At 45.4% G+C, this 22,835-nt stretch overlaps 1 protein-coding gene and 2 long non-coding RNA genes across 3 annotated transcripts; 2 read left to right on the forward strand and 1 right to left on the reverse strand.

Annotated features, from left to right (window-relative positions):
- The first annotated feature begins 3,402 nt into the window (after positions 1-3,402).
- LOC122655356 (AP-2 complex subunit alpha-1-like) lies at positions 3,403-6,527 on the forward strand. Its single transcript, XM_043849558.1, has 4 exons — positions 3,403-3,466; positions 3,546-3,643; positions 3,750-3,934; positions 6,388-6,527. The coding sequence occupies exons 2-4, from the start codon at positions 3,546-3,548 to the stop codon at positions 6,525-6,527; spliced, it is 423 nt and encodes a 140-aa protein (XP_043705493.1). The 5' UTR covers positions 3,403-3,466.
- Positions 6,528-7,024: 497 nt separating this feature from the next.
- LOC122656528 lies at positions 7,025-22,576 on the reverse strand. Its single transcript, XR_006332119.1, has 3 exons — positions 22,298-22,576; positions 19,222-19,226; positions 7,025-7,036 (listed from the first exon to the last, which is right to left on the reverse strand). It is a non-coding gene; the product is annotated as an uncharacterized LOC122656528 (long non-coding RNA).
- LOC122656527 lies at positions 12,682-13,352 on the forward strand. Its single transcript, XR_006332118.1, has 3 exons — positions 12,682-12,833; positions 13,105-13,193; positions 13,319-13,352. It is a non-coding gene; the product is annotated as an uncharacterized LOC122656527 (long non-coding RNA).
- Positions 22,577-22,835: the final 259 nt, after the last annotated feature.

Here is a 22,835-nt window from a genome sequence, read left to right on the forward strand (position 1 = left end):
ACTCACCCTTGTCCTGTCGAACGCTCGGTCTTCGACCTCTTGCTCTCTTTGCGGTCGTCCGTCGCCGACCTCTTGTTCTCCTGGGGCTTGCCTTCGATCACCTTCTTCCGGGCTTGTACTATCTCAGCCATGTTGGCGAACTCGTTGCACCGTTCTAGGAGCTCCTTCATGGTCTTGGTTTCATGACGTGCCAGGTCCTTGATCAATTCAAGGTCCCTGATACCCCCAGCCAAGGCTGCATGCTGGGTCTGATCATCTAAGTCTCGGACCTCCAGGGATTCTTTGGTGAACCTGCTGACATATTCCATGAGGGACTCTCCAAGGTTCTGTACCATGTTCAGCAGATTGACCGTGGTCTTCTTCTGTTTGACATTGCTCTGGAAACGAGTGACGAACTGCTCGCACAATTTTGCGAACAAACCAATCGACCTCGGTCGTAGCCTGGAGAACCATGAGGTGGCTGAACCCTTGAGAGACGCAGGGAATGCTCTGCAGGAGACCACGCCCGATCCTCCATATAGGGTCATCATCCCGTTAAAGTAGTTGATATGGTCATTGGGGTCCGTGGTACCATTGTATAGTTCGAAGGTGGGTAACCTGAACTTGAAGGGGAGTGAGGCCGACATGATCTCTTCTGAGAACGGATGCTGTCTAGGGATTGAGTGTGCCTCGCCCTTGGTCTGCTTCTTCAGTCCTTCTAATTTCTCATCCAAATCTTGGAGTCTCTTGTCTAGCTCCTCATCCCGTGACAATCCCTCACGCCTGGTCGGACGCTCACTGCGACCCCGTTCTCGTCCTCACCTTGAAGCCTCCTCTCGCTTTGTGTGTTGGCGGGATGGTGAATGATCGCGTTGCGATGAGCCCTGGTCTGAACGTGATGGGCTTTCTTCTTTGTTGGACTGGCTCCTCCCTTGTGTATAACTCCCCCTAGTCGACCTTGGAACATTGATCTTCTAACTGAGCCTTCCGGACTGGGCACCATGGATCGATGCGACAGCGATCTTCCACGATATGATCGAACTGGGAGATCCGCTGTTCTCCTAAGATGCTGGGAGGGATCTCCCTGCTGTCTGGTGTGCCTCTCGGACCTATCACCCCTGGGGGGTGTCCTCCTAGGGCTCTGCTCGCGTCGAGGATCAGTTCTACTGCAGTGGGACGTTGCACGCTGCCTCAGGTAGTCGCGGATGAGTTGTTGATCGCGGAGGATCTGGCGCTGCAGGTCGTTGATCTGACCTACGGTGGCTGGCGCATTAGGATCAGGTGCGGGCTCCCCGACTGCTTCAATGGCTGCCTCAGGGTTGAAGTTGACTGCTTCAGCATGTGGGTTCTCTGGGACCTCCTCCTCTGGAGTGGCACGGTCATTGGCTCTACGACGCGAGCTCTCTGGGGGAGGTGATCCATTCCCCTCCCTCGGTGCATTGTTGGTTGAGGGAGCGGCCTTCTTGCCTAGTGGTGCCATTGTTGAGCAGTTATGGAAACAAGCTAGTAGATGCGATAGCTACCGTCGTTCCCACAGACGGCGCCAATCTGTTGCGTCAGAAAATCGTCCGATGGTCCTTTGAGTGCCGTAACCTGCAAAAGACCCTGAGTGACAAAAGAGAACTGGTGTGGTTCCGGCCTAGGACTCTCCGATGCCTAAGTTAGATTTCTCTGAGCAAACAGATGAGTGAATTGAATTCAAGAAGCCTGATGGAGTAACATACCTTCCTTTTTATAATGGAGTATGGCGGTGCGAAGAGTCCTGTTTGACGGCGAATAATCCTCGTAGCAGATAGAGTCCCAGACTGTCTGGGGTTCTTCATGGTTGGTTGCTTCTCTACGGAGAGATAGTGTCCTGATAGGAATGGTGTCTCTAATAGATATAGGTGTGTTGTTAGATGAAGTGTTTGTGTTCGTCTCGGATTGTGTAGTTGGTAGAGGATAGTATAGAGTCCTTAAGGTGGTATGGGTCTTGTTCAGGACGGTGGTACAGAGTCCAGGTGACGGTGTACCTCTTGTTGATGACAGTGGTAGTATCCTGGTCCAGGTCCGTGGAGGGTGGTTGTTTGGTCCGCGCCCATAGAGGGCTATGTGGTTCGCGTCCACGGTTGGTCTTTCGCTGGCCCGGCCTTGGTCTACCTCCTTGGGCCGGGGACACGTGGCGACCTCTGATTGGTTGGGGTGATTTTGGGTTTATCACCATATCTTAGTGTACTTTATTTTACTTATCTCTATTTCTAGCTGAATATTCATTAATCTGAACATTCTTTTTAAAATTTCTTTAAGAGAAACTGTTGGATGTTCAGCGGTAGAAAATCATTCTGCGAGTAACAGTTCAAAGTCTCAATTGCAATATCTTGCAGGAGGTCACAGGCATTTACACAAACATCTTTGACTTATCTTTAAACACCAAAAAGGGGTTTCGTGTTTTTCCCACTGTGGTTGAAGCGAACTATGTCAGAGGTGAGGAGACCCAGAGAATGGCTTCTTCAGAATCAGTAATGTCCAGTTCTCTTTTATATATGTGATTTTCCCTCTTTGTGTACCTGAAAGGCTATAGGAACTTTTATTAAATTATGATAATTTTTTGTGACCCACCTAGGATGTCGTCAACTGAAGTCTAAGTGGCGTGTATATTTTGATCAGTTGGAAAAGCTTCTTAGAAACTAAGAAGCTCGACTCTCTAGTTATTCCTGATGATTTCTGTTGCCCTATATCTCTTGAATTGAGGAGACATCTATAAAGCCATAGCCACACAAGATCTTTGTCCCTATAGTTGAACCTGCCATTTAAAAGGTCTATAAGCTGGATCAATAGGTGATCCCAAGTGGGCACCACTAGGCAGTATATTTGCTTTGTCATCCTATCAGCTTATATTTTCTATGTGGTGTGGAGATTACAGTGGCACAGAAGAATGTACCTATTCTATTTGATAGTAGGTTCTTGATGTTTTTTTTTTTGGATCAATAAATAATTCATTATAAAAGAAAGAAGGGAAACAAGGAGCCCCCAAAGAGGAAAGAGAGGAAAATTACAGGAGAGCAATTACAAACAGAGCAACACCCAACCATCAAGGGGAAGGGACAGAGGGCTGCAGTAAGGAGGTGGGCAATCCCCAGGATACAACAATTAGCCTGTTCCCTGGGGAGCCAGCTACACTAGGGGGAGGCACCAAAGATAACTTGGAACATACGGAACGATTAAACAAGGTTTTAGTTTGTTGACCCTTGTTCCCCCAGGTTTGTGATATGCATGTGCTTAGAGATATTGTTTGTTGGTGACTGGCATACCCAAGCGTCTATGGCTTGCACTATATCTGTCACATGGCAGCTTAGTTGGCAGCCAATCAATGATTCAATATAGATTGATCCAAAATCTTTTTTAAATTATTAACTGCTCTTATTATTGTATTTGATTTTTACCGGTTGGGAATATTGGTGGGAGAGAGTTTTCTGAATCATTGGCACTTGATGTCCAAAAGTTGCTTGTAAGCAAAAGCTCAACTTTCCTGTCTTCTTTAACTTCAAGTTGAATATTAATGGGGCAAGCTGCATCTTCTTTGTCAGATGTCCAGCAGCTGTACACCATTTGTAAGAAAGAAGGCTGCTTTGTGTCTTCTACGCCTGTACAGAAAAAATCCTGACGTTGTGAATGTGGATGGCTGGTTAGTTTGAATTTTATGTTCTATTTCAACATGCATGTTCTCCACTCCAAGATATATTAATGAGTTCTGAATTCTGATAATTCTGTTTCTCCATATGCTTTTCCAGGTCAGATCGTATGGCACAACTTCTGGATGAGCGTGATCTGGGAGTTTTGACATCTGTTATGAGCCTTCTTGTTGCTTTAGTGTCAAATAATCATGATGCATACTGGAGTTGTCTTCCAAAATGCGTTAAAATCTTGGAGAGGCTTGCCAGGAACCACGATGTCCCACAAGAGTACACTTACTGTGGTATCCCCTCTCTTTGGCTACAGGTGTGTGTAGTTTCTTTTCTATAATCTCTCTTTCCTGCTCTCTTGCTTGTTCACACACATTGCTAGGAACCACGATGTCCCACAAGAGTACACTTACTATGGTATCCCGTCTCCCTGGTACAGGTGTGTGTAGTTTCTTTTCTATAATCTCTCTTTCCTGCTCTCTTGCTTGTTCACACACATAGAAACATACACTCTCTGTATTTGTGACAAATAACAGTTTCATTAGGAGAAGCGAAATGAATGATATAAAGGGATTATACCATGGAGGTATCAAGATAATGCAGGAGCGTGATCACAGATGCCTTTGTGGTTCTGGTTTTGGGTCAATATTCTGGTTCACAACTAAGCCCATGGTTCGGATCTGGTTTTGTGAAGTATTGTCCTTCATTTCCATTCTTTCTTCTTTATTAGGTGTTGAAACCTATAAAAAGTGAGACTATAGAGTTTAGGTAAGAAGCGGACTATCCTTTTTGTGTTGAAAGAAAGTGAGTAAGCGTATACGTTAGGTAAGTAAGTGGGGGGTAATAAGACAGCCTATGTTGAAAGAAAGTCAGAACGTCCCCAATTGAACATGAGTCTGTTATAGAGTTGGACTGGCCACGAAATGGAATGGTACCCTATACTTTTGAAAGGACACAATCCTCTTAGTATGAGTCTGATAGGTATTGGTTGTTGCTGTTGGACAAGTGTGTGTCCATCAAACCCGGTTCGGTCGGGTTCAACCTGGTTCACCTTTGTATTGAATATTTATACATTTTAGTTTAATATTGTCACATGCGATATAAACTTTTTGAGCATTATGTGTCCCTAAGTTTTACTTAAAATGGTAGTCACGACTAGGGTTTGGGCTGGGCACCCTTATCACATGGTCGTCGCATTGGGTATGCCTAGACATGTGATGTCAGGGTACGAATGCGAGTGCTCACATGTTTGATGTGTGCATTGGCCAAAAATCTACTTGTCGATTCCCTCATGTATTACTGCCAGATGTAGGAAGGGATAGACATATGTCACCGACACCCTTTGCCTGAGGGAACCCTGTCGCTACAAAGTGCGATCGCATTCTTTGGTTCATCAATGACTGAGACTCAAGCGAGTCAAAGCCGATGTTCTGGGAATGCGTGAACGCTTTGTGAGTGAAGGAGTTATCCAACATGGTCACCACTGCCCGATTGGGGAACACCAAGATTGAGACTGTCTGTGTATGGTCGGATCGGAATTTGGATTTAGTGCCGTTTTGGAAATGGTTTTGCAAAAATCTATTTTACATAAAATGATAGATTATTTATGATTATTTTGAACAAAATGTTTTGTCGAGTTTTGCGGGACCCGATTAGATGCACGGACGCTCTTATATAGACATATACTATGGATTGGGGTTTGGCAGTACATGGGTACATGCCCTAGATTCCATAATGATGGTGTTGATTTGTGGGGGGGGGGGGGTTGTATATGATAAATTGTTATCATATAGGGAGTTATTTGGAATTTGCTATTTTAATTGGTTCTTTATTTAATTAATGGATATGGTGCTAATTGTAATTATCCATAGATACTAAATAAAGTAATTAATTAATACTTTCCCTATTAGATTCTGCTTCTTCACTAAGCAAAGGACTCTGAGATAAACAGATAAAGCCAATCAGGAGATAAACAGATAGAGCAAATCAGGAGAGAGACTGTCATACTCTCACAGGGATTCTTCCCATCTGGGTTTTGGAAACCCATCTATAAATAGAACCCAAAACGCAGGAGGGAGACAGGCTTCCACGAATTTCACAGCCATCCCCTCCCACGGTTTTGGCTCTCCCTCTCTCTCTCTCGTGATTTCTTCTTCTTGCTCTCTTGTTTTGAGAGCTAGGGTTTTAGAAACCCAGATCTGGTTGGAGATATATTCGGATTGGCTTGGAGAATCTTGCTAGCGCCATTAGAGGTTCAGATCTGTTTGCTTGGAGCGATTCTTGGAGGAAGAACCACTGTCTATTGAAGGAGCAACACTTGAGGCTCACCAGGTTAGCAATTCTTGATTAATTCCTTCAGTTTTAATTATTTAATATTTATGGGATGCGAAAGAAACTCGAATCGATTTATTTCCGCTATGCATTCGAGTATGGGATGGATCCCTCTTGCCATGTGATGACTAGAGATGTATGTTTCTCTATCCCTAATGTGTTCTAAAATTGCATGGGATACATGAGGGAAGGAGAAACACTGACAGGGATGCACCAGGGTTCCCATGGGCAACCATGGGAAACCCTAAAATTAAAATGGGGCACCCCATGGTGTCCCATGGGATAACCCAGGGTGTGCAAAATCCTAATTTTTCAGTTAATTGGTTTCCCTAGGGAACCATGGTTTGATCCCTGGACTGTAGTTTGACCTACAGTTGCAACCTAATATTCAATTATATATTGGTATACTTTCCAGTGAATCAAGAGATTCAGATGATGAAGGATAGGGTAATTGAGGCTGTGTTTGTGTTGTTCACTGATTCTACTTATTTCGCTTGCCTCAATACTCTATTAGCTATTGCATGGACAGGAAGACAGCAACTCTCATTTAGTTAGGCTCCATGTTCTGTTCCTGTATAGTTTCATTTGGGGTTTAGTCCTTGAATGTGCAGCCAATTATTATGATTTTATAAATAATGAGCTTCAATTTTGCCTATAGTGTTAACTTATTGACTTTGGGGTGAATTTAAGTTACAATTGGGGTTAAAGAATGAGGAAAATAAATCCTTATTTGTTGCTTAACAGTCTCTTGTAGCATTATAACATTAGGGTGTGGGCTAGCTAGATACTTGACTGCCATAGTCATGTTAACAATAGAATATTGTTCTTTAGATTGTCTCTCTGCTTTTAGTTCAAGTGCCTATCAATTCTCATGAGACTGCGATCTGTGTGTGTGTGTCCATGGCTTGTAAAGATGGATTCTGTTTGCAATAATATTTCAACTGCTTACAGTTAAGACAGTTGTAAGGGACATATTAGCAGGCCTGAAGTTGTTCAATCATCTTGCTTGCAAGTCTTTTCGAACTCTTATCTGTACAATTTACAACACAAGAATCAAAGAGAAGCTTCAACCTAACGCATCATGAACACATAGAACCTCTAACATTACAAACATATATTTCCGTACAGAAGGACAAGGAAAGCACTTGCTGGCCTCTTTGGTTTGTTTAGGGTCTTCGTGCCAGTTTTCCCCTCTATATTATTTGTTTGTTGAACTGATTGCATTAAAGTGCTTCCAATTCAATCACTATAATAATCACTTTCATTTCTTAGGCTTCACATCAGTTCGTGCACATTGCATAGAAACTGAAGAGGCTACCTGCTGATGCTCATAAGGCTCCCATCTTCCCAGTTAAGAAAAAGGTACCATCATTGGAAATTTAGGGTTATTATAACTCACACATCCCTCTCTCTCTCTCTCTCTCTCATCTTCTACAACAAATAACTGAAGAGCCCAACTTCGGTGCTACACTTTGAAAAGGGAGTAACTTCCTTTGTTATTGTAAATTTAAGTGAAGAAGAAGAAGAAAGAAGAAGAAGAAGAAGAGAGAAGAAGAGAGGAGAAGGAAGGAGGGAAACTGCACAATTGGGGCTGTAGCCGTAAGAGTAACTGCTCCCAAAACATAAAATTAAAATAGGTTAAAACATAATAACACCATGACAAAAATACCCCCAATTAGAGGAATCGTGAATAGGGGCTGACGCTAGCCTATTCATGACTCCCCCTTACTCCTAACACTCCCCCTCAAGCTGGAGCATAGATGTTAATCATGCCCAGCTTGGTACAAATGTAATTCACTCTCATACTTCCCAAAGACTTGGTGAACAAATCAGCAAGCTGCTCCCCAGTTCGAATATGCCCTTTCTGCAGCTTCTCACGCACAAAATGACAATCGACCTCAATGTGTTTCGTTCTCTCATGAAACATTGGATTCTCAGAAATATGAATGGCAGCCTGACTGTCACACCACAACAGCATAGGAGAATCATCACCAAATCCAAGTTCAGTCATCAACTGTTTAATCCACATTCGTTCACAAGTGCCATGAGCCATAGCCCGATACTCCGACTTTGCACTAGACCGAGCTACTACAGTCTGTTTCTTGCTCTTCCATGAAACTAGGTTCCCTCCAACAAAGACACAATAGCCCGAAGTACACTTTCGATCAATAGGAGATCCTGCCCAATCCGCATCAGTAAATCCTTCAATCCTTCTATGACCATGATTAGAATACAAGAGACTACGCCCTGGATCCTTCTTAATATATCGCAACACCCTTATAACTGCCTCCCAATGAGCTGTCCTAGGGGTGGACATAAATTGACTCAGCACACTGACAGGAAAAGAGATGTCAGGTCTAGTCACAGTCAAATAGTTGAGCTTCCCTACAAGCCTTCGATACTTCTCTGGATCATCCAGAACAATGCATCCTCTGCCATGAGTTTTACATTTGGATCCATAGGAGTATCCAAGGGCCTAAATCCCAGTAATCCTGTCTCTGAAAGTAAATCAAGCACATATTTTCGCTTTTAGATCGAAATCCCTTTCCTTGATTGAGCTACCTCAATACCCAAGAAGTACTTTAGTCGTCCCAGGTCCTTAGTCTGAAATTGCTGTCCCAAATATGTCTTCAAGCTCTCAATACCTGAAGAGTCATCCCCTGTGATAACAATATCATCTACATAAACTACCAAAAATATCTTCCCTGCATCTGACTGCCTGAAAAATACTGAGTGATCACTCTCAGACCGAGTCAAACCAAACTCCAGCACAACATCTGTAAAACGGCCAAACCAAGCTCGTGGTGACTGTTTCAGCCCATACAAAGATTTCCTCAGTTTACACACCTTACCAGATTCCCCTTGAGCAACAAAACCAGGAGGTTGCTCCATATACACCTCCTCAAGGAGGTCCCCATGCAAGAACGCATTCTTGACGTCTAGCTGAAATAACAGCCAGTGATGTAGAGCAGCCAAAGAAATCAAAATGCGGACAGAAGTACGCTTTGCAACCGAAGAGAAGGTATCTAGATAGTCCACGCCATATACCTGGGCATAGCCCTTAGCAACAAGACGGGCCTTCAACCGAGCCACAGACACATTAGGATTAACTGTCACAGCAAATATCCATGCTAGCGACAACCGATAGCAGACTTAGCAGAGGGTATAGAAACAAGGTCCCATGTCTGATTGTCCTTTAGAGCAGATAACTCCTCAGTCATGGCAGCCCTCCACCAGGGTGAGCCAAGGCCTCTACCACTGACTTAGGAATAGGATAACTATCAATAGTAGACAAACAAGGAACAAAAGAAGAGGACAAACGAGCATAGGATACAAAACGATCAATAGGATGTTGGGTACAACTCCGAACCCCCTTACGGGTAGTAATAGGAACATCAAGGTCAGAATTAAGAGGTACAGTAGCAGAGGAGGAAGTACCTGGAGTGGGATCTGAAGGCAAGGATAACGCGGTAGATGGTGCTGCCTGGGTACTGTATCTCTCCATAGGTGTAATGCAATGTGTCGGCACATCAGGTGGGTGACGACGAAAAACAGCCAGTGGTTTTGTTGGAGGTGGCACTGGAGGCACAGAATCTTGCACAGGAGAATAAGTATCGACAATATAAAGAGGGAGATCATCGTCCATCTTTGAAGTAAGCAGCGAGGATGCAACAAATGGAGTAGATTCAAAGAAGGAGACATCAGCGGTAACAAAGTACTTTCGCAAATCAAAAGAATAACACCGGTAACCCTTTTGGGTTTTAGAATACCCCACGAAAAGACATTTAAGAGCTCTAGGATCCAACTTAGAGCGACCAGGACGATGATCCCGAATAAAACAAACATACCCAAAAACACGTGGTGGTAAGACAAACAACTGATGGGAAGGGAACAACAAAGAATATGGAACGCCACCACCCAAAACAGAAGAAGGCATGTAGTTAATAAGATAACACGTAGTCAAAACAGCATCAGCCCAAAAAATTTTAGCCACTTTCATCTCAAATAAAAGAGATCGAGTAACTTCCATCAAATGTCTGTTCTTCCTCTCGGCTATACCATTTTGTTGAGGTGTATCCTCACAGGAGGACTGATGAAGGATCCCATGTCGAACCATAAACTCATTAAAGGGAGCAGAAAAATATTCTTTTGCATTGTTACTTCGAAGAACTTTCAAAGTAGTAAATTGATTCTGAATTTCAAGCACAAAAGTACAAAAAATGGAAAATAATTCAGAACGATCCTTCATTAAATAAATCCAGGTAACTCTGGAAAAGTCATCTACAAAAGTGACAAAGTAACAAAAACCCAACATAGAAGTAACAAGACACGGACCCCATACATCAGAATGAACTAAAGAAAAGGCTTGGACAGCCCTGTTATTGACTCGAGGAGGATAACTTACACGGTGAAGTTTCCCAAACTGACAAGACTCACACTGCAAACTAGACAAGGACTGGAACCGACTATCTAAAATCTTCAAACTCTGCAATGAAGGATGACCCAAACGACAATGAATCTGGTGAGGAAGTGCCACACTCGAACACGCCACAGTGGATGCGTCGTCAAGAAGATACAGTTCCCCAGATACACGACCTCTACCAATCGTCTTCCTCGACTGGAGATCCTGAAACTCACAATAATGAGGAAAAAAGGTAACCGAACAATTGTTAGCTTTGGTAAATTTTCAAACAGATAATAAATTGAAAGGAAATTTAGGCAAGTAAGAAACAAAGGACAACGACAAAGGAGTAACATGCACAGTGCTTGTACCCCGAACTTTAGCAAGAGATCCATCGGCTAACACAACATTGGAAGAAGATTCACGAAATGAAGAAAAAATACTTGATGCTCCAGTCATATGGTCCGAAGCACTTGAATCAATGATCCAGGGACGAGAAGTAGATGATAGGCATGCAATAGCATTACCTGGCTGAACTAGGGTAGCAGTGGAGAACTGAGATGACTGAGAATTCTGAAATTGAGTAAACCGCTCATAATCTTCATCAGACATAGTCACTGTTTTACCCTCAGGCTTAGCAGAAGGGGTAACCACCGGATCACTGCTGGCTGAATTTGCAAACTGAGGTGGTTTGCCATGAAGTTTCCAACAAAAGCGTTGAATGTGACCAGCTTTGCCACAATGATGACAAGTGTGCACCTGTCCTGAAGTGTCTGAAGTACTGGATGTGGGTGCTTTACTATTCCCTGACCCACGACCACGACGACTACCACCGCTGCTGCCCGTACCTGTCCCACCACTAGACCCACGGTTGGGAAAGGCTGCAAGGGCTGAACTCTCATTACCATGAGGGGAATCTTGGTTGTTCTCACGAGAAACCCGTAACAGTCTTGAAAAAGCTTCTGAAAGTGTGGTGACTCTATCCCCACCGAGGATTTGAGACCGTACTGGCTCAAATTCTTTTCGAAGTCCATCCAAAAATACCATAACAGCCAGTTGCTCTCGCTGTTTCTGCATCTCTTTCACATCAGATGTGATAGGAAGAATGGAATTCAGCTCCTCATATAGTCGCTTGAATTCCGCAAAATATTGGGTTACAGTCAGAGTCTTTTGATCCACTTTATAAAAAGCCTGGGACAGGTCATAAATTCGAGACAAGTTGTCCTTCCCAGAATAGAGGACATTCAAGTAGTCCCATAACTCCTTTACTGTGTCAATGTGAGTAACCAGGTCTGCAATCTGATTATCCATTGAGTTCAACATCTGACTCAATATTCTTGCATCCACCGTATCCCATGTCGCATCTCCTTCAGGCTTTGGCTTTGTGAGATGATCTTGTTGATCACGCCCCGTCAAGGCCAATCGAACCACCTTTTTCCACTGCTGAAAATTAGAAATCCCTTCAACTTTCCTTTCGGTAATACGATGAGAAGAGGACAGTTCAGTCACAGTGGTCTTTGTATCACCCATGCTTCACGACACAAATTAAATCTTCACAGCGAAGTCCCAGACAGATTGAAACTGATGGACAGCAAACACTTCTGAGGTTATAAACAATGCTAAAACTGTAGGGCCAGCCACAACCAACAGACATCAGCCAGCAGCAAGCAATCACCGCCAAACAATAAAATCACAAAACCTGAATCGATCTCAACCTTGGCACATACCAAAGACAAAACCACAAAACCAAGACCTAGTTCTTGTGTATAGTCATGAACTAGTCTCACATAAAACCACAAGACTGCAGCAAAGGGTGCTGCATCCCCTTTAAGATCAGATCACGAAAAATCCCAAAACTTGAAGTCTTCAAAACCGCAGGCTTCTTCTAATTAAAACACAGGAACAAAGAAAGGATTAAGGATGAATGATTGACTCCAGTCCCTGCTCTGATACCATGTAAATTTAAGTGAAGAAGAAGAAGAGAGAAGGAAGGAGAGAAACTGCACAATTGGGGCTGCAGCCGTAAGAGTAACTGCCCCCAAAACATAACAATAAAATAGGTTAAAACATAATAACACCATGACAAAAATACCCCCAATTAGAGGAATCGGGAATAGGGGCTGACGCTAGCCTATTCACGACTCCCCCTTACTCCTAACAGTTATCATTAGGGATTGACAGAGCAACCTTTACTGTGATTCGCTGCAATGGTGAGACAGCTTTTAAAGACTAAAAAAAAGCTTCAATTTTACTCTGATTAGACCGTTGTTTTTATTCTCTGGATTGAGGTGGAAAAATGTTTAAACTGGGATTTGCCATTGGCAATGGACTGACAGATCCTGCAATCCAGTACCAAGCATATACAGATTACGCATTGGACAATGGAATAATTTAGGAATCTGACTCCAAGAGTATTAACAAATTGCTTCCAGCTTGTGAAACGGCAATAAAGTTTTGTGGTAATTCTTGTTATTTCTTCAATCTCTCATGTAGTCTGATTGTGTTTAGATATTATGAAATCCTATATTTGTTTCTGCTGTTGTTGGGAACAGTTGGGTAAATTTTATATATGAACATGAATGAGAGGAGACCAGGATTCCTACCGCACATCACAAGTAATTCAGATTTTGTTTATGAACATAGGAGATGCTCTAACAGTCTAACTCTCAATGTTCCTTTGCTGCTTGGAGTCATCCTCCTTGGTTTAATACTGTTTACTTTCTGTTTCAGGTACCGATGGAAAAATTGCATGCATGGCATCATACTATATTTGCACCAACATATTCAATAAGATCATGGCAATTGCCAGTAATATCAATGTAAGCATTTTGTCTGTCTTTTTTGTCCTTCATTTTAGTGGGTTTGCTGTTGGAGACATACAAAATTCTTTTTAACAGAGAATACGAGTATTTAACAAGCATTCTGCAATGTCTTTATTCTACAGTATTATGATTAAAGAAAGAAGTGTGAGGGGAACCTTTGGTATGATTTTTCAAACATCCATAAATTCCTAGACCCGAAATCCGTTAAGGATGCTATTGGAGTTGGGGACATCGAATTTGTTTCATGTAGCCCTATTGTTTACCAGGCCATGGTTATGGACTGGATGAGGAATCTTGAAGTTGGTATATACCAATTCTTCTGGAGGATGGCATGAAGTTGATGATATATGTTGGGGACTATGATGTCATATGCAACTGGCTTGGTAAGTTTCTTATGTTCAATTTGTTAGCCCCTATTCTGTACGAATTTTGGTACCCAAATCTTTAACACCCTTTACTTAAAATTGTTAGCCCCTATTCTGCCAATGAAAGGTCTCAGGAGACTGTTGGTGCATCAGGTACATTGGAACCCGAGTCAAGTGACTGTTTTGTGGGTTCTTTTTGGTTGTGCAATGATGATTTAAACCGAAACGTCCCCACCGTTTTTGAACTTCTAGGTGGATATCCTTTGGGTATGGGTTGGCCTGAATAGTAACATAATTTCTCCCCTAGCTTGAGCTTGCCTTGTGATGTATTCATTAACCTAATTTGTTATTGACACTCTCTCGTGTTAAACAATTTGTAACCTTAATTCTTTTTCGTTTTATTATAATACAACTTTTTCCAATGAGGGTAAATATTATCATTTTATATATGTATTAAAAGAACTTAAACGCTGCTATTGTAATTGGTATACGCCTTTCATTGGGCGTACGATGTATTGTTTTCCATCACTTAACGTTTTCAATGAGGCACTCAATATTTTTTTTTGGGGAAACTAAATGAAACGGCTACATGCATAGTCTACAGATAGGGATCACTTGTGGACTTATATATGCAAGTTCCAACAAAAAAATAGCAAAAATCAGTAGCATTATCATCTAACTGAAATGTGGAAATATATTGCTAGAGGCATTTCCTTCTCTGGTTGATTCTATTGGTTACTATTTCTATCTTGGACAAACTGGATAATTCTCCGTACACAATTAAGCTTAAAAAATTAATAAGAGAGCTATGTTATATGTTCAAAAAGTTTGTATTTTGCTCCAGCATAATGAAAACATCAAGTATCAACTTCCATTACATAAACACAAGGCAGTGCAAATGCAGAGGAGGTCGGTCAGAGTTCGGTCATTTTCGTGCGCTATTACGCTCCCAAAGGGCATTGGCACACACACTCATACTCACTCACTCACTCTCTCTCACCCACGAACTCATGTGTGGATGAGAGAGACTAAAGACTGCAAGAATAGAGACAAATGTTACATATGTAAAAGTAGTTTTGAAGTTTATATAAGAAAACGAAGGCCATGTTTGGTTGTAACTTTTGTTTCTGTTGCATCAAGAAATTGCTCAGCGGTTCTTCGAGTGTCGTAATCTGCTAAAGGCCTTGGGTGACATAGGAGAATCGGTGTGGTTCTGGCCTAGGACTCTTCGATGCCTAAGTTAGATCTCTCTGAGCAAATAGATAAATAGTAGTATTCCAGATGACTTAAGATGTCCTTTGATGGGGCGGAGTACTTTGCCTTTTATAGTAGAGCATGGCGGTGTGGAGAGTCCCAGTTGATGTAGAGTGTCCGTCGTAGGTGATAGAGTCCCTGAGTAGCAGGGCTCATCCTTAACTGGTTGTCTTCCCGTGAAACGTGGTGTCACGATAGACTTGGTATCCTTGGTGGATTGACCTATCTACGTGGTAGATGAGGTTCCTGGTACATGAGTCCTTTCAGACTACGTGACTTGATAGGTGGTGGCCTAGAGTCCTTGGTGATGTGGTCTATGTCTTGTTGATAACGGTGGTTCCTGCCGTGTTAGCGGGAGACTGTGTCTGGGAATGATGTGTCTGGGGAATCCTTGCCCGGGGTCTTCGTCCATGTTTAGACTGCGCCTAGGCAGTTCGCGCCCGGGGTGGTCTGCGCCCAGGGCAGTCCGCACCCAGCGCTGATCCACACCCAAGGTAGTTTGCACCTGGGTCCGGTTTGGGTCAGTTCTCTCCTGGATTGGCCTGCTTGGTTCTGGTCCTGTGCATGCCCTCTTTCTTGGGTTAGGACACATGGCAGTCCCTGATTGGTCAGGGTGATTTTGGGTTCATCATTTGCCCCCCACTCTCTTGGAACAAAGTGCTCAAGAGAGTATCCTTTGCATTCTTTTACCAATTAGGGGGTTCCCTGCGAATAATCTCTTCTCTGAGGATGTGCTTGTGAATTGTTTGGTGAGGGAGAGGTTGTGGGTTCAAACCTCTCCTCTCCCATCTCTTTTTTTTTTTTTTTCCCTTCTTTTTGTAGATATATGCTCGTCTCATTCTCCCTTTTCACTTCTTCCTTTTCCATTTCTCTTCCTCTCTCTCTTGCTTTTCCACTCTTTGCTTGGCTTTGAGTTTTGTTACTATTCATTATGCCCCCCATGTGTTTGTTCTTGGGTCACAATGAGTAGTGTCTTCCACTTGTTTGCTTGACTCTTCTTGGCTATTAGTCTTGTCTCTGGCTTTGGTTTGCTCTTCAGCATGCATGGCTTGGTGCTTGGCTAGTGCCTTGTGCTCATGCTCTCGTGCCTGTTGATGGGTGTTTGGTTTGCCTTGGCTGACGCTCGTCCGTTGCTCGCGATCCTCGATCTTTGCCTTCGGTCGACGTCCATCCGCGGTTCATGCCTACATGCCCTCGATCCACGCTGATCTTCGATCCGCGCCCCTCGGTTTGTACCCCTCGATCGACGCCCATCCCGATCAGCGCCCATCTTTGGTTCGCGCCCCCCGGTTCATGCCCATTTGGTTGGTGCCCCTCTTCGATCAACGCCCATCGGTCGACGTCCATCTCGCTCGGCGCCCCTCTAGGGGTCGACGCCCCTCTCTCTTCGGTCGACGCCCATCGTGCCTGTGTCGTTGCGGTCTGCACCTAGATATAGCAATCGATCCGCGCCCATCTAGGTCGATGCCCCTGACCACGCCTTGGGCTATGTCTGGTATGTGTCGTCTTCATTTTCTCTTCTCTTCTCTCTTTTTTTTTTTTGATTGAATCTGCATTGATGGTTGCAGGTTGGCCTCCCTCTCCTCAGGTTGATTGCTTGGCTTTGGGGGACCATCGTTCTGAGTAAGTAGCCCATCTGCTTCATTGTTTATCCATGTCATCATCGGATGATTCTGATCCGACTACGATTGTGGTTGGATCCACTGAGGAGTCTTCTTCCTGGTCGTCATCCCCCGCGGATACTTCTTCTTCTTTGCCTTCCCCTGTTGCTAGTGATGGGGAGGAGGAGGTCTCTGGAGGTTCCGCCCCTAGTAGGGGTCATAAGGCTTCCAGGGCTTCTACTTCTGTCGGTGACCCTAGGAGTAAGTTGGCTCACATTCTTAGCATCTTGACTTCTTCGGACTTGGCATCACTTCGTCGGGAGTACCATATACCCTTTGAGGTCGTGCTTCACGTCCCTGGTCCTGATGACCGTGCTTACTCCCATAAAGCAGATGAGGTCTGCCTTTATCGTATTTTCTTCACCCATGGTCTTCGCTTCCCTATCTCCCATTTCGTGGAGCTGGTGTTGGAGCACTGGCGCCTTACCCCTGGGCAGGTGTTGCCCAACTCTTGGCGTGTCATCCTGGGTTTCTATGTGTTCTTCGCCTGGATGGGGCGTGCTGCTACCGCTCCCCTGTTCTCGTACTTCTATGTTTTGAAGAAGGGGGAAGGTGGGTGCTACCACTTCGCCCGTCATCTCCCTAGGGGGTCTCTTGCCACGCTTGATCCTCTTGTGGGGATCACTAGCTCGATGAAGTACTGGAGGGATCGCTTCTTCTTCACCATAGTCCCCCGCTGTGTACTGCGATCTACCTGGGAGGTCATTGATGTCAAGGGGGTGAACCACCCTCTTGAGTTGAGCGACTTTGAGCGCGACTCCCTCCAGCGATGTCAGGGATGCGAGCCATTCAACGTCCGTCAGTTGGATTCCGAGGCCTTCTTATGCCTTTGGAAGTTGAGTCCTGGTAAGATATTTGGCTTCTTGGATGTTTGCTTATGTACTTTTCTTCTATGTATCCACTGTTTGACTTACCTTGTGTTTTTGATTGGGTGTCATTGTGTAGTGAACATACGACTAGATCTTAGTGTCTTTTGCTCTAACCTGCGGAAGAGGAGTACTCAGACTGCTTCCTTTGGGGATGGTTCTTCTGTTGTTGATCCTGCGGTTCCTGCTTCTTCTCCTTCCGGGGTCATTGGGACCAAGCGAAAGGGAGGCCCTGATCCTCCGAGTTCAGTGAGGACTGGGCCGCGTGTTATCCTTCCGCGTTCGTCTTGTACCGCCACTGCTCCTGGATCTTCTGCTCCACCCCCCTCGAGAGGCAAAGGGGTGGTCTCCTCTTCTGGTGGCGTGACTACTAATCCGCCAACCTCCTCCCCTTTGGTACTACCTTGGGATCTTCAGGAGGGAGCGACATTGACCAGCCGCGGAGTATGCCGGGAGTGGCTGGACATAGGGAGGCTTCTTGGGGAGCGTTCAGTCCTATAGGGGTTTAGCGACGCCTTCTTAACACAGACCCTCTACCAGGACATGGCTTCTGCGAGTTGTGCTTCTCGCTCTTTTGCTTTTCATGTTATTGCTTTTCTTGTATTTGGGATGATTCTTTGTGGCTATGTTGATTGCAGGTCCAGCATCGTGTCACGGAGACGGTGCTTCGCCTGGAGAGTCATGCTTTTCGAGAGATCCAGCTGAACCGCAAGCTGCAGGGCTTAGAGAAGGAGCTTCATGGGCACAAGGTCGCCCGGGAGGAGGTCGTGGCACGTGAGAGGAGTATGGCTGAGGAGCTCAGGGTGGCGTCTGCTGCGGCGGCCAAGAGCTCTTCTAGAGTTCGTGCCTTAGAGGAGGAGCTTCGCGCCTTGAGGTGGAGTCATGAGGTTGAGGTATCTGAGGCCGAGGAGTGAGCAGTGGTAACTTATCAGAAGTCTCCTGAGATCACTGCGTACTTCTATAAGTACAACCAGGAGATATATGATGCAGGCATCCGAGACTTGGCGGTCCGCATTCTGGAGAAGACCCCCGACTATGATTTCTCAGGGTTCCCGGAGGTCACCACGTTGTTGCCTACGACTGCTGCTGTGGCTCGTGCTTCTCCTGAGGACGATGCTGTGGCGATGGAGGAGGGTGTGGTCTTGCCAGAGGAGAGTGTTGCTCGCCCTGCTGAGGCTGATATGATGTCCCCCGCTGGGTCGGATGCTGCCCCTCCATCTGATGCTCCCTGAGTTTATAGGTGTTTTTTGGATGTTGAACTTTGGATTGTGATCTCTTTCCGACTTGTATATACTTAACTTTTTACCTTCTGTGATGTTGATATGGCATGCATTTGATCCTTGTTGCTTCGATGGTTCTCTTACTTTTGCGACCTCAGGTGGTCTATAGTCTTTGGTGGTGTTACGTTTTGGCGGTCTATGGGCCTTGGTGGCCAACGGGCCTCGGTGGCATTGCGACTTGGTGGTCAACGGACCTTGGTGGCCAACGGGCCTTGGTGGCATAACGCCTTGGTGGTCAACAGACCTTGGTGACCAGCGGGCCTTAGTGGCATAACGCCTTGGTGGCTAACGGGCCTTGGTGGCATAACGCCTTGGTGGCCAACGCGCCTTGGTGGCCAACGAGCCTTGGTGGCATAATGCCTTGGTGGTCAACGGACCTTGGTGGTCAACGGGCCTTGGTTGCCAACGGGCCTTGGTGGCATAACGCCTTGGTGGCCAACGGGCCTTGGTTGCCAACTGGCCTTGGTGGCATAACGCCTTGGTGGCCAACGAACCTTGGTGGCCAACGGGCCTTGGTGGTATAACGCCTTGGTGGTCAACGGACCTTGGTGTGGTGGTAGTGATTCGATTGAGTAGTAGAAGACGAGTATTTCTGAAACCATCTCTTTACTTTAATAAAAATTTTCAAATTATTCTTGAAACAGTGATGCCATCTACTGCTGCTATTGATAGTACTTCTTCAGGTGTTCTGAATTCCAGGTACGGTCTACCTTCTTGCCCCCCGGAGTTTTCAAGCGGTATGTCCCTGGACGTATCTGCTTGGAAACTATGTAAGGTCCTTCCAAGTTTGCTGATAGCTTCCCTTCCTTCCGTGGCTGCGATGCACTTGCCCTCCTTAGGACTAGGTCTCCCTGGTGGAATAACCTTTCTCGCACCCTGACGTTGTAGTACTTGGCTGTGCGCTGCTGGTATGCCACGTTTCTCAGTAGTGCCTTCTCTCGTACCTCATCTAGGAAATCTAGATTTGCTCGCAGTCCATCTGTGTAGGTCCTTTCGTTGAAGTGCAGTACTCTGTGGGACATGGCGATGACCTCTACCGGTGCTAGTGCCTATGTGCCATATGCCAGGCGGAATGGGCTTTCTCCTGTGGGTGTCCTTACTATGGTGCGGTATGCCCACAGGACATTCAGTAGTTCTTCGACCCACTTCCCTTTGGCTCCTTCCAATCTTTTCTTTATTCCATCCAGTAGGGTTCTGTTGGTGACCTCCACCTGACCATTGGCCTGTGGGTAAGCTACCGAAATAGGCCGATAGTCAATGTTGTAGCTCTGACAGAAGGCTCTAAACTTGGGGTTATTGAACTGCTTCTCGTTATCTGAGACTATGATCTTTGGCACACCGAACCTGTAGATGATGTCATCACGGACGAACTTCTCCATGTCATTCTCTATGATTTTGGCTAATGGTTTGGCCTCTACCCACTTGGTGAAGTAGTCTATGGTGACCACCAAGTATTTGCGATTGCCTGATGCTGCTGTGAAGTCCCCCAAGATGTCGACTCCCCACATGGCAAAGGGAATGGGGTTGAGGATCGATGTCAGTTTGGTGGTGGGTGGATGGGGTACTGGGGCGAACAAATGAACAATTGATAATGTTCGCAAGCCTTGACGTACTGCATTGCCTCCTCTTGCATTCTCGGCCAGTAGAGTCCCTATCAGAGGATTTTATAGGCTAGAGCTCTTCCTCCCATGTGGCTTCCACAGATCCCCTCATGTACCTCTGCCAGGGCATATTGGGCTCCCTTGGGTCCAAGGCACTGAAGCAGTGGTGCTGTGGCCCCCCTCTTGTACAGTACTCCGTCCAGGATGGTGTACTTTGCAGCTCTCATCCTTATTTTTCTTGCTTCGACCTTGTTCTCTGGTAAGACATCGTTCCATAGGTAGTTGAGTATATGGTCCATCCAGCTAGGCCCCTCTTCAATCTCGTTGACTTGTTTCTCTTGGTATGATGGTTCATGCAATATTTCCACGTACACTGCACTGGCCATGTTTCTGAGTTCGTCATTGGCTAGCCTGGACAGTGCGTCAGTAGTGGCATTCTCGATCTTGGGAACTCAAACCATCTCGAACTTCATGAACCCGCTGATAAACTCTCGAGCACGTGCTAAGTATGACACCATTCGATCGATCTTCGCCTCGTACTCTCCATTCACCTGGTTCACCACAAGCTGGGAGTCACTCCGGATGGATAGGTGTGTGACTTGAATGGCTTTTGCCACCCGGAGTCCAGCCAGTAGTGCTTCGTACTCTGCTTCATTATTATATGGTGGGAAGGTGAATCCGAGAGCATACTGGATTCGAAATCCTTCGGGGCTGGTGAGTATGAAACCAGCTCCGCTTCCTGTGGCGTTACTCGAACCATCCACGAACATCTTCCATGATCCTCCGTCCTGGTCATCTGGTTCCTCTGCTTCTAACTCAGTCTTAGGTAGGGTGCATTCGGCGACGAAGTCTGCCAAAGCTTGGCCTTTAATGGCCGTCCTGGGTTGGTACCTGATGTCGTGCTCGCTCAGTTTAACCGCCCAGGCAATCAACCGTCCAGAGATGTCTGGCTTGTGCAGTACCTTCTTCAGTGGTAGGTTGGTGAGGACTGTGATGGTATGGGCTTGGAAGTAAGGTCTGAGTTTCCTAGCCGTGATCACCAGTGCGTATGCTACCTTCTCAATCCTTGTGTACCTGGTCTCTGCATCAATTAAGATATGGCTTACATAATAGATGGGTCTCTGTATCTTACCCCTTCTTTTAGTAGCACTACGTTCACTGCGACGGGGGTCGCTGCCAAGTAGATCTGCAACTCTTCGTTGGGTTCTGGGCGCCCAAGCAATGGTGGGTTCTCAAGGTATACCTTCAATTCTTCAAACGCTGTTTGGCACTCCTCTGTCCATGCAAAGTCTTTTGGACTTTGGAGGTTTTTCAACGTCTTGAAGAATGGCAGGCACTTGTCTCCTGACCATGACACAAACCTTGAAAGGGCAGCCCCCAATTCTGCAGTGGCATGAGAGACAGCAGCCCTAAGGTCCACCCTGATTTCATCTAAACTCCGTGCACATTAGCAGAATTCATTCCGCTCCGAAAGAGCCTTAGATAGAAAAGCAAAACGAAGAAGAGGTGGCTTTCCTGGGGTTTTAGTAAAGGATCTCCAGCAGGGAACGATGCTCCTTCTCATGCCAGTTTGCCAACATCCAGAGAACCCGCCTTCTGCTATCTTCCACTCCGAAGTTTAGGATTGAGTTTCCGATTTGGTTGGTGATTCTAAGTTGCCCTATTTGAATCAGCAGCTTGGAAGGGCTGTTGGATCGGGCAAGGTTAGGAAAGTCAGGAAGGAAGGGAAGGTTAGGAAGAATAACGCGAAGGGCATTCACTTGCCATTGAAGATGAAGAAATGCTTGCAGTTCGAAGTGTAGAATAGGGATTCAGCCACAAGAGATTAGTTTTCCTTTTGTCTCCGATGGCTACCTAGACCCGTGCCCCGAATGAATAAATCAAGGACTACTACAAAGAAGTATAGAAAAGTGGATTTGTTTAGATGACCCTTCTCTGTATTTCTTTGTATATATAAATAACTCTTTTTTCTTTCTTCATACAGATGCTCCAATACGAGTTGTGCCTCATCGGTCTCCTCCCTAAGGCGTTGGTGGTGGGCAGCCCAGTTGCCTGGTCTTTCCCATTCCATCACATCTTCCAGAACGGAATCAGTGATTTCATGAACAACCTCCGAAGACGGATGATGCCCATCAAAGGAAAATAGGGATCCGACAAAAGAATATATCTCTCCTTTCAAGGACAAGGAAAAGAGTCTATTGACTTCCCCTCTATGAATTGGTTGTACTCTTGTTCCGATGAGGCGCTCTCTTCGAGCTGTCCATCCCTATTTGCCCCTGATCTCCCCCTCAGGAATAGGAGGCAATAATAGAGCGCCCAAGCGAAGCGTCAATTCTTAAAGAGAGTACTCCCCTTTCTCTAATAATAAGGCAGCCCAGTTGCCTGGTCTTTCCCATTCCATCACATCTTCCAGAACGGAATCAGTGATTTCATGAACAACCTCCGAAAACGGATGATGCCCGTCAAAGGAAAATAGAGATCCTTCCATTCAATCTCTGTATTTCTCTGACTGTCCGAGGTGGTGCCATCTCTTGGATGACCTTGATCTTGGATGGGTTGGCTCCTATTCCCCATACCGAGACCATGCACCCCAGGAATTTTCCTGACGTCAC

This window comes from Telopea speciosissima, chromosome 3 (genome assembly GCF_018873765.1).
Source record: "Telopea speciosissima isolate NSW1024214 ecotype Mountain lineage chromosome 3, Tspe_v1, whole genome shotgun sequence".
Taxonomy (NCBI): domain Eukaryota; kingdom Viridiplantae; phylum Streptophyta; class Magnoliopsida; order Proteales; family Proteaceae; genus Telopea; species Telopea speciosissima.

Coding starts and splice junctions, on each gene's coding strand:
- LOC122655356 (XM_043849558.1), top strand. CDS start 3,546: ATGTCCAGCAGCTGTACACCATTTGTAAGAAAGAAGGCTGCTTTGTGT. Junction 3,644..3,749: donor GTTGTGAATGTGGATGGCTG/GTTAGTTTGAAT, acceptor ATGCTTTTCCAG/GTCAGATCGTATGGCACAAC. Junction 3,935..6,387: donor ACAAGAGTACACTTACTGTG/GTATCCCCTCTC, acceptor TATACTTTCCAG/TGAATCAAGAGATTCAGATG.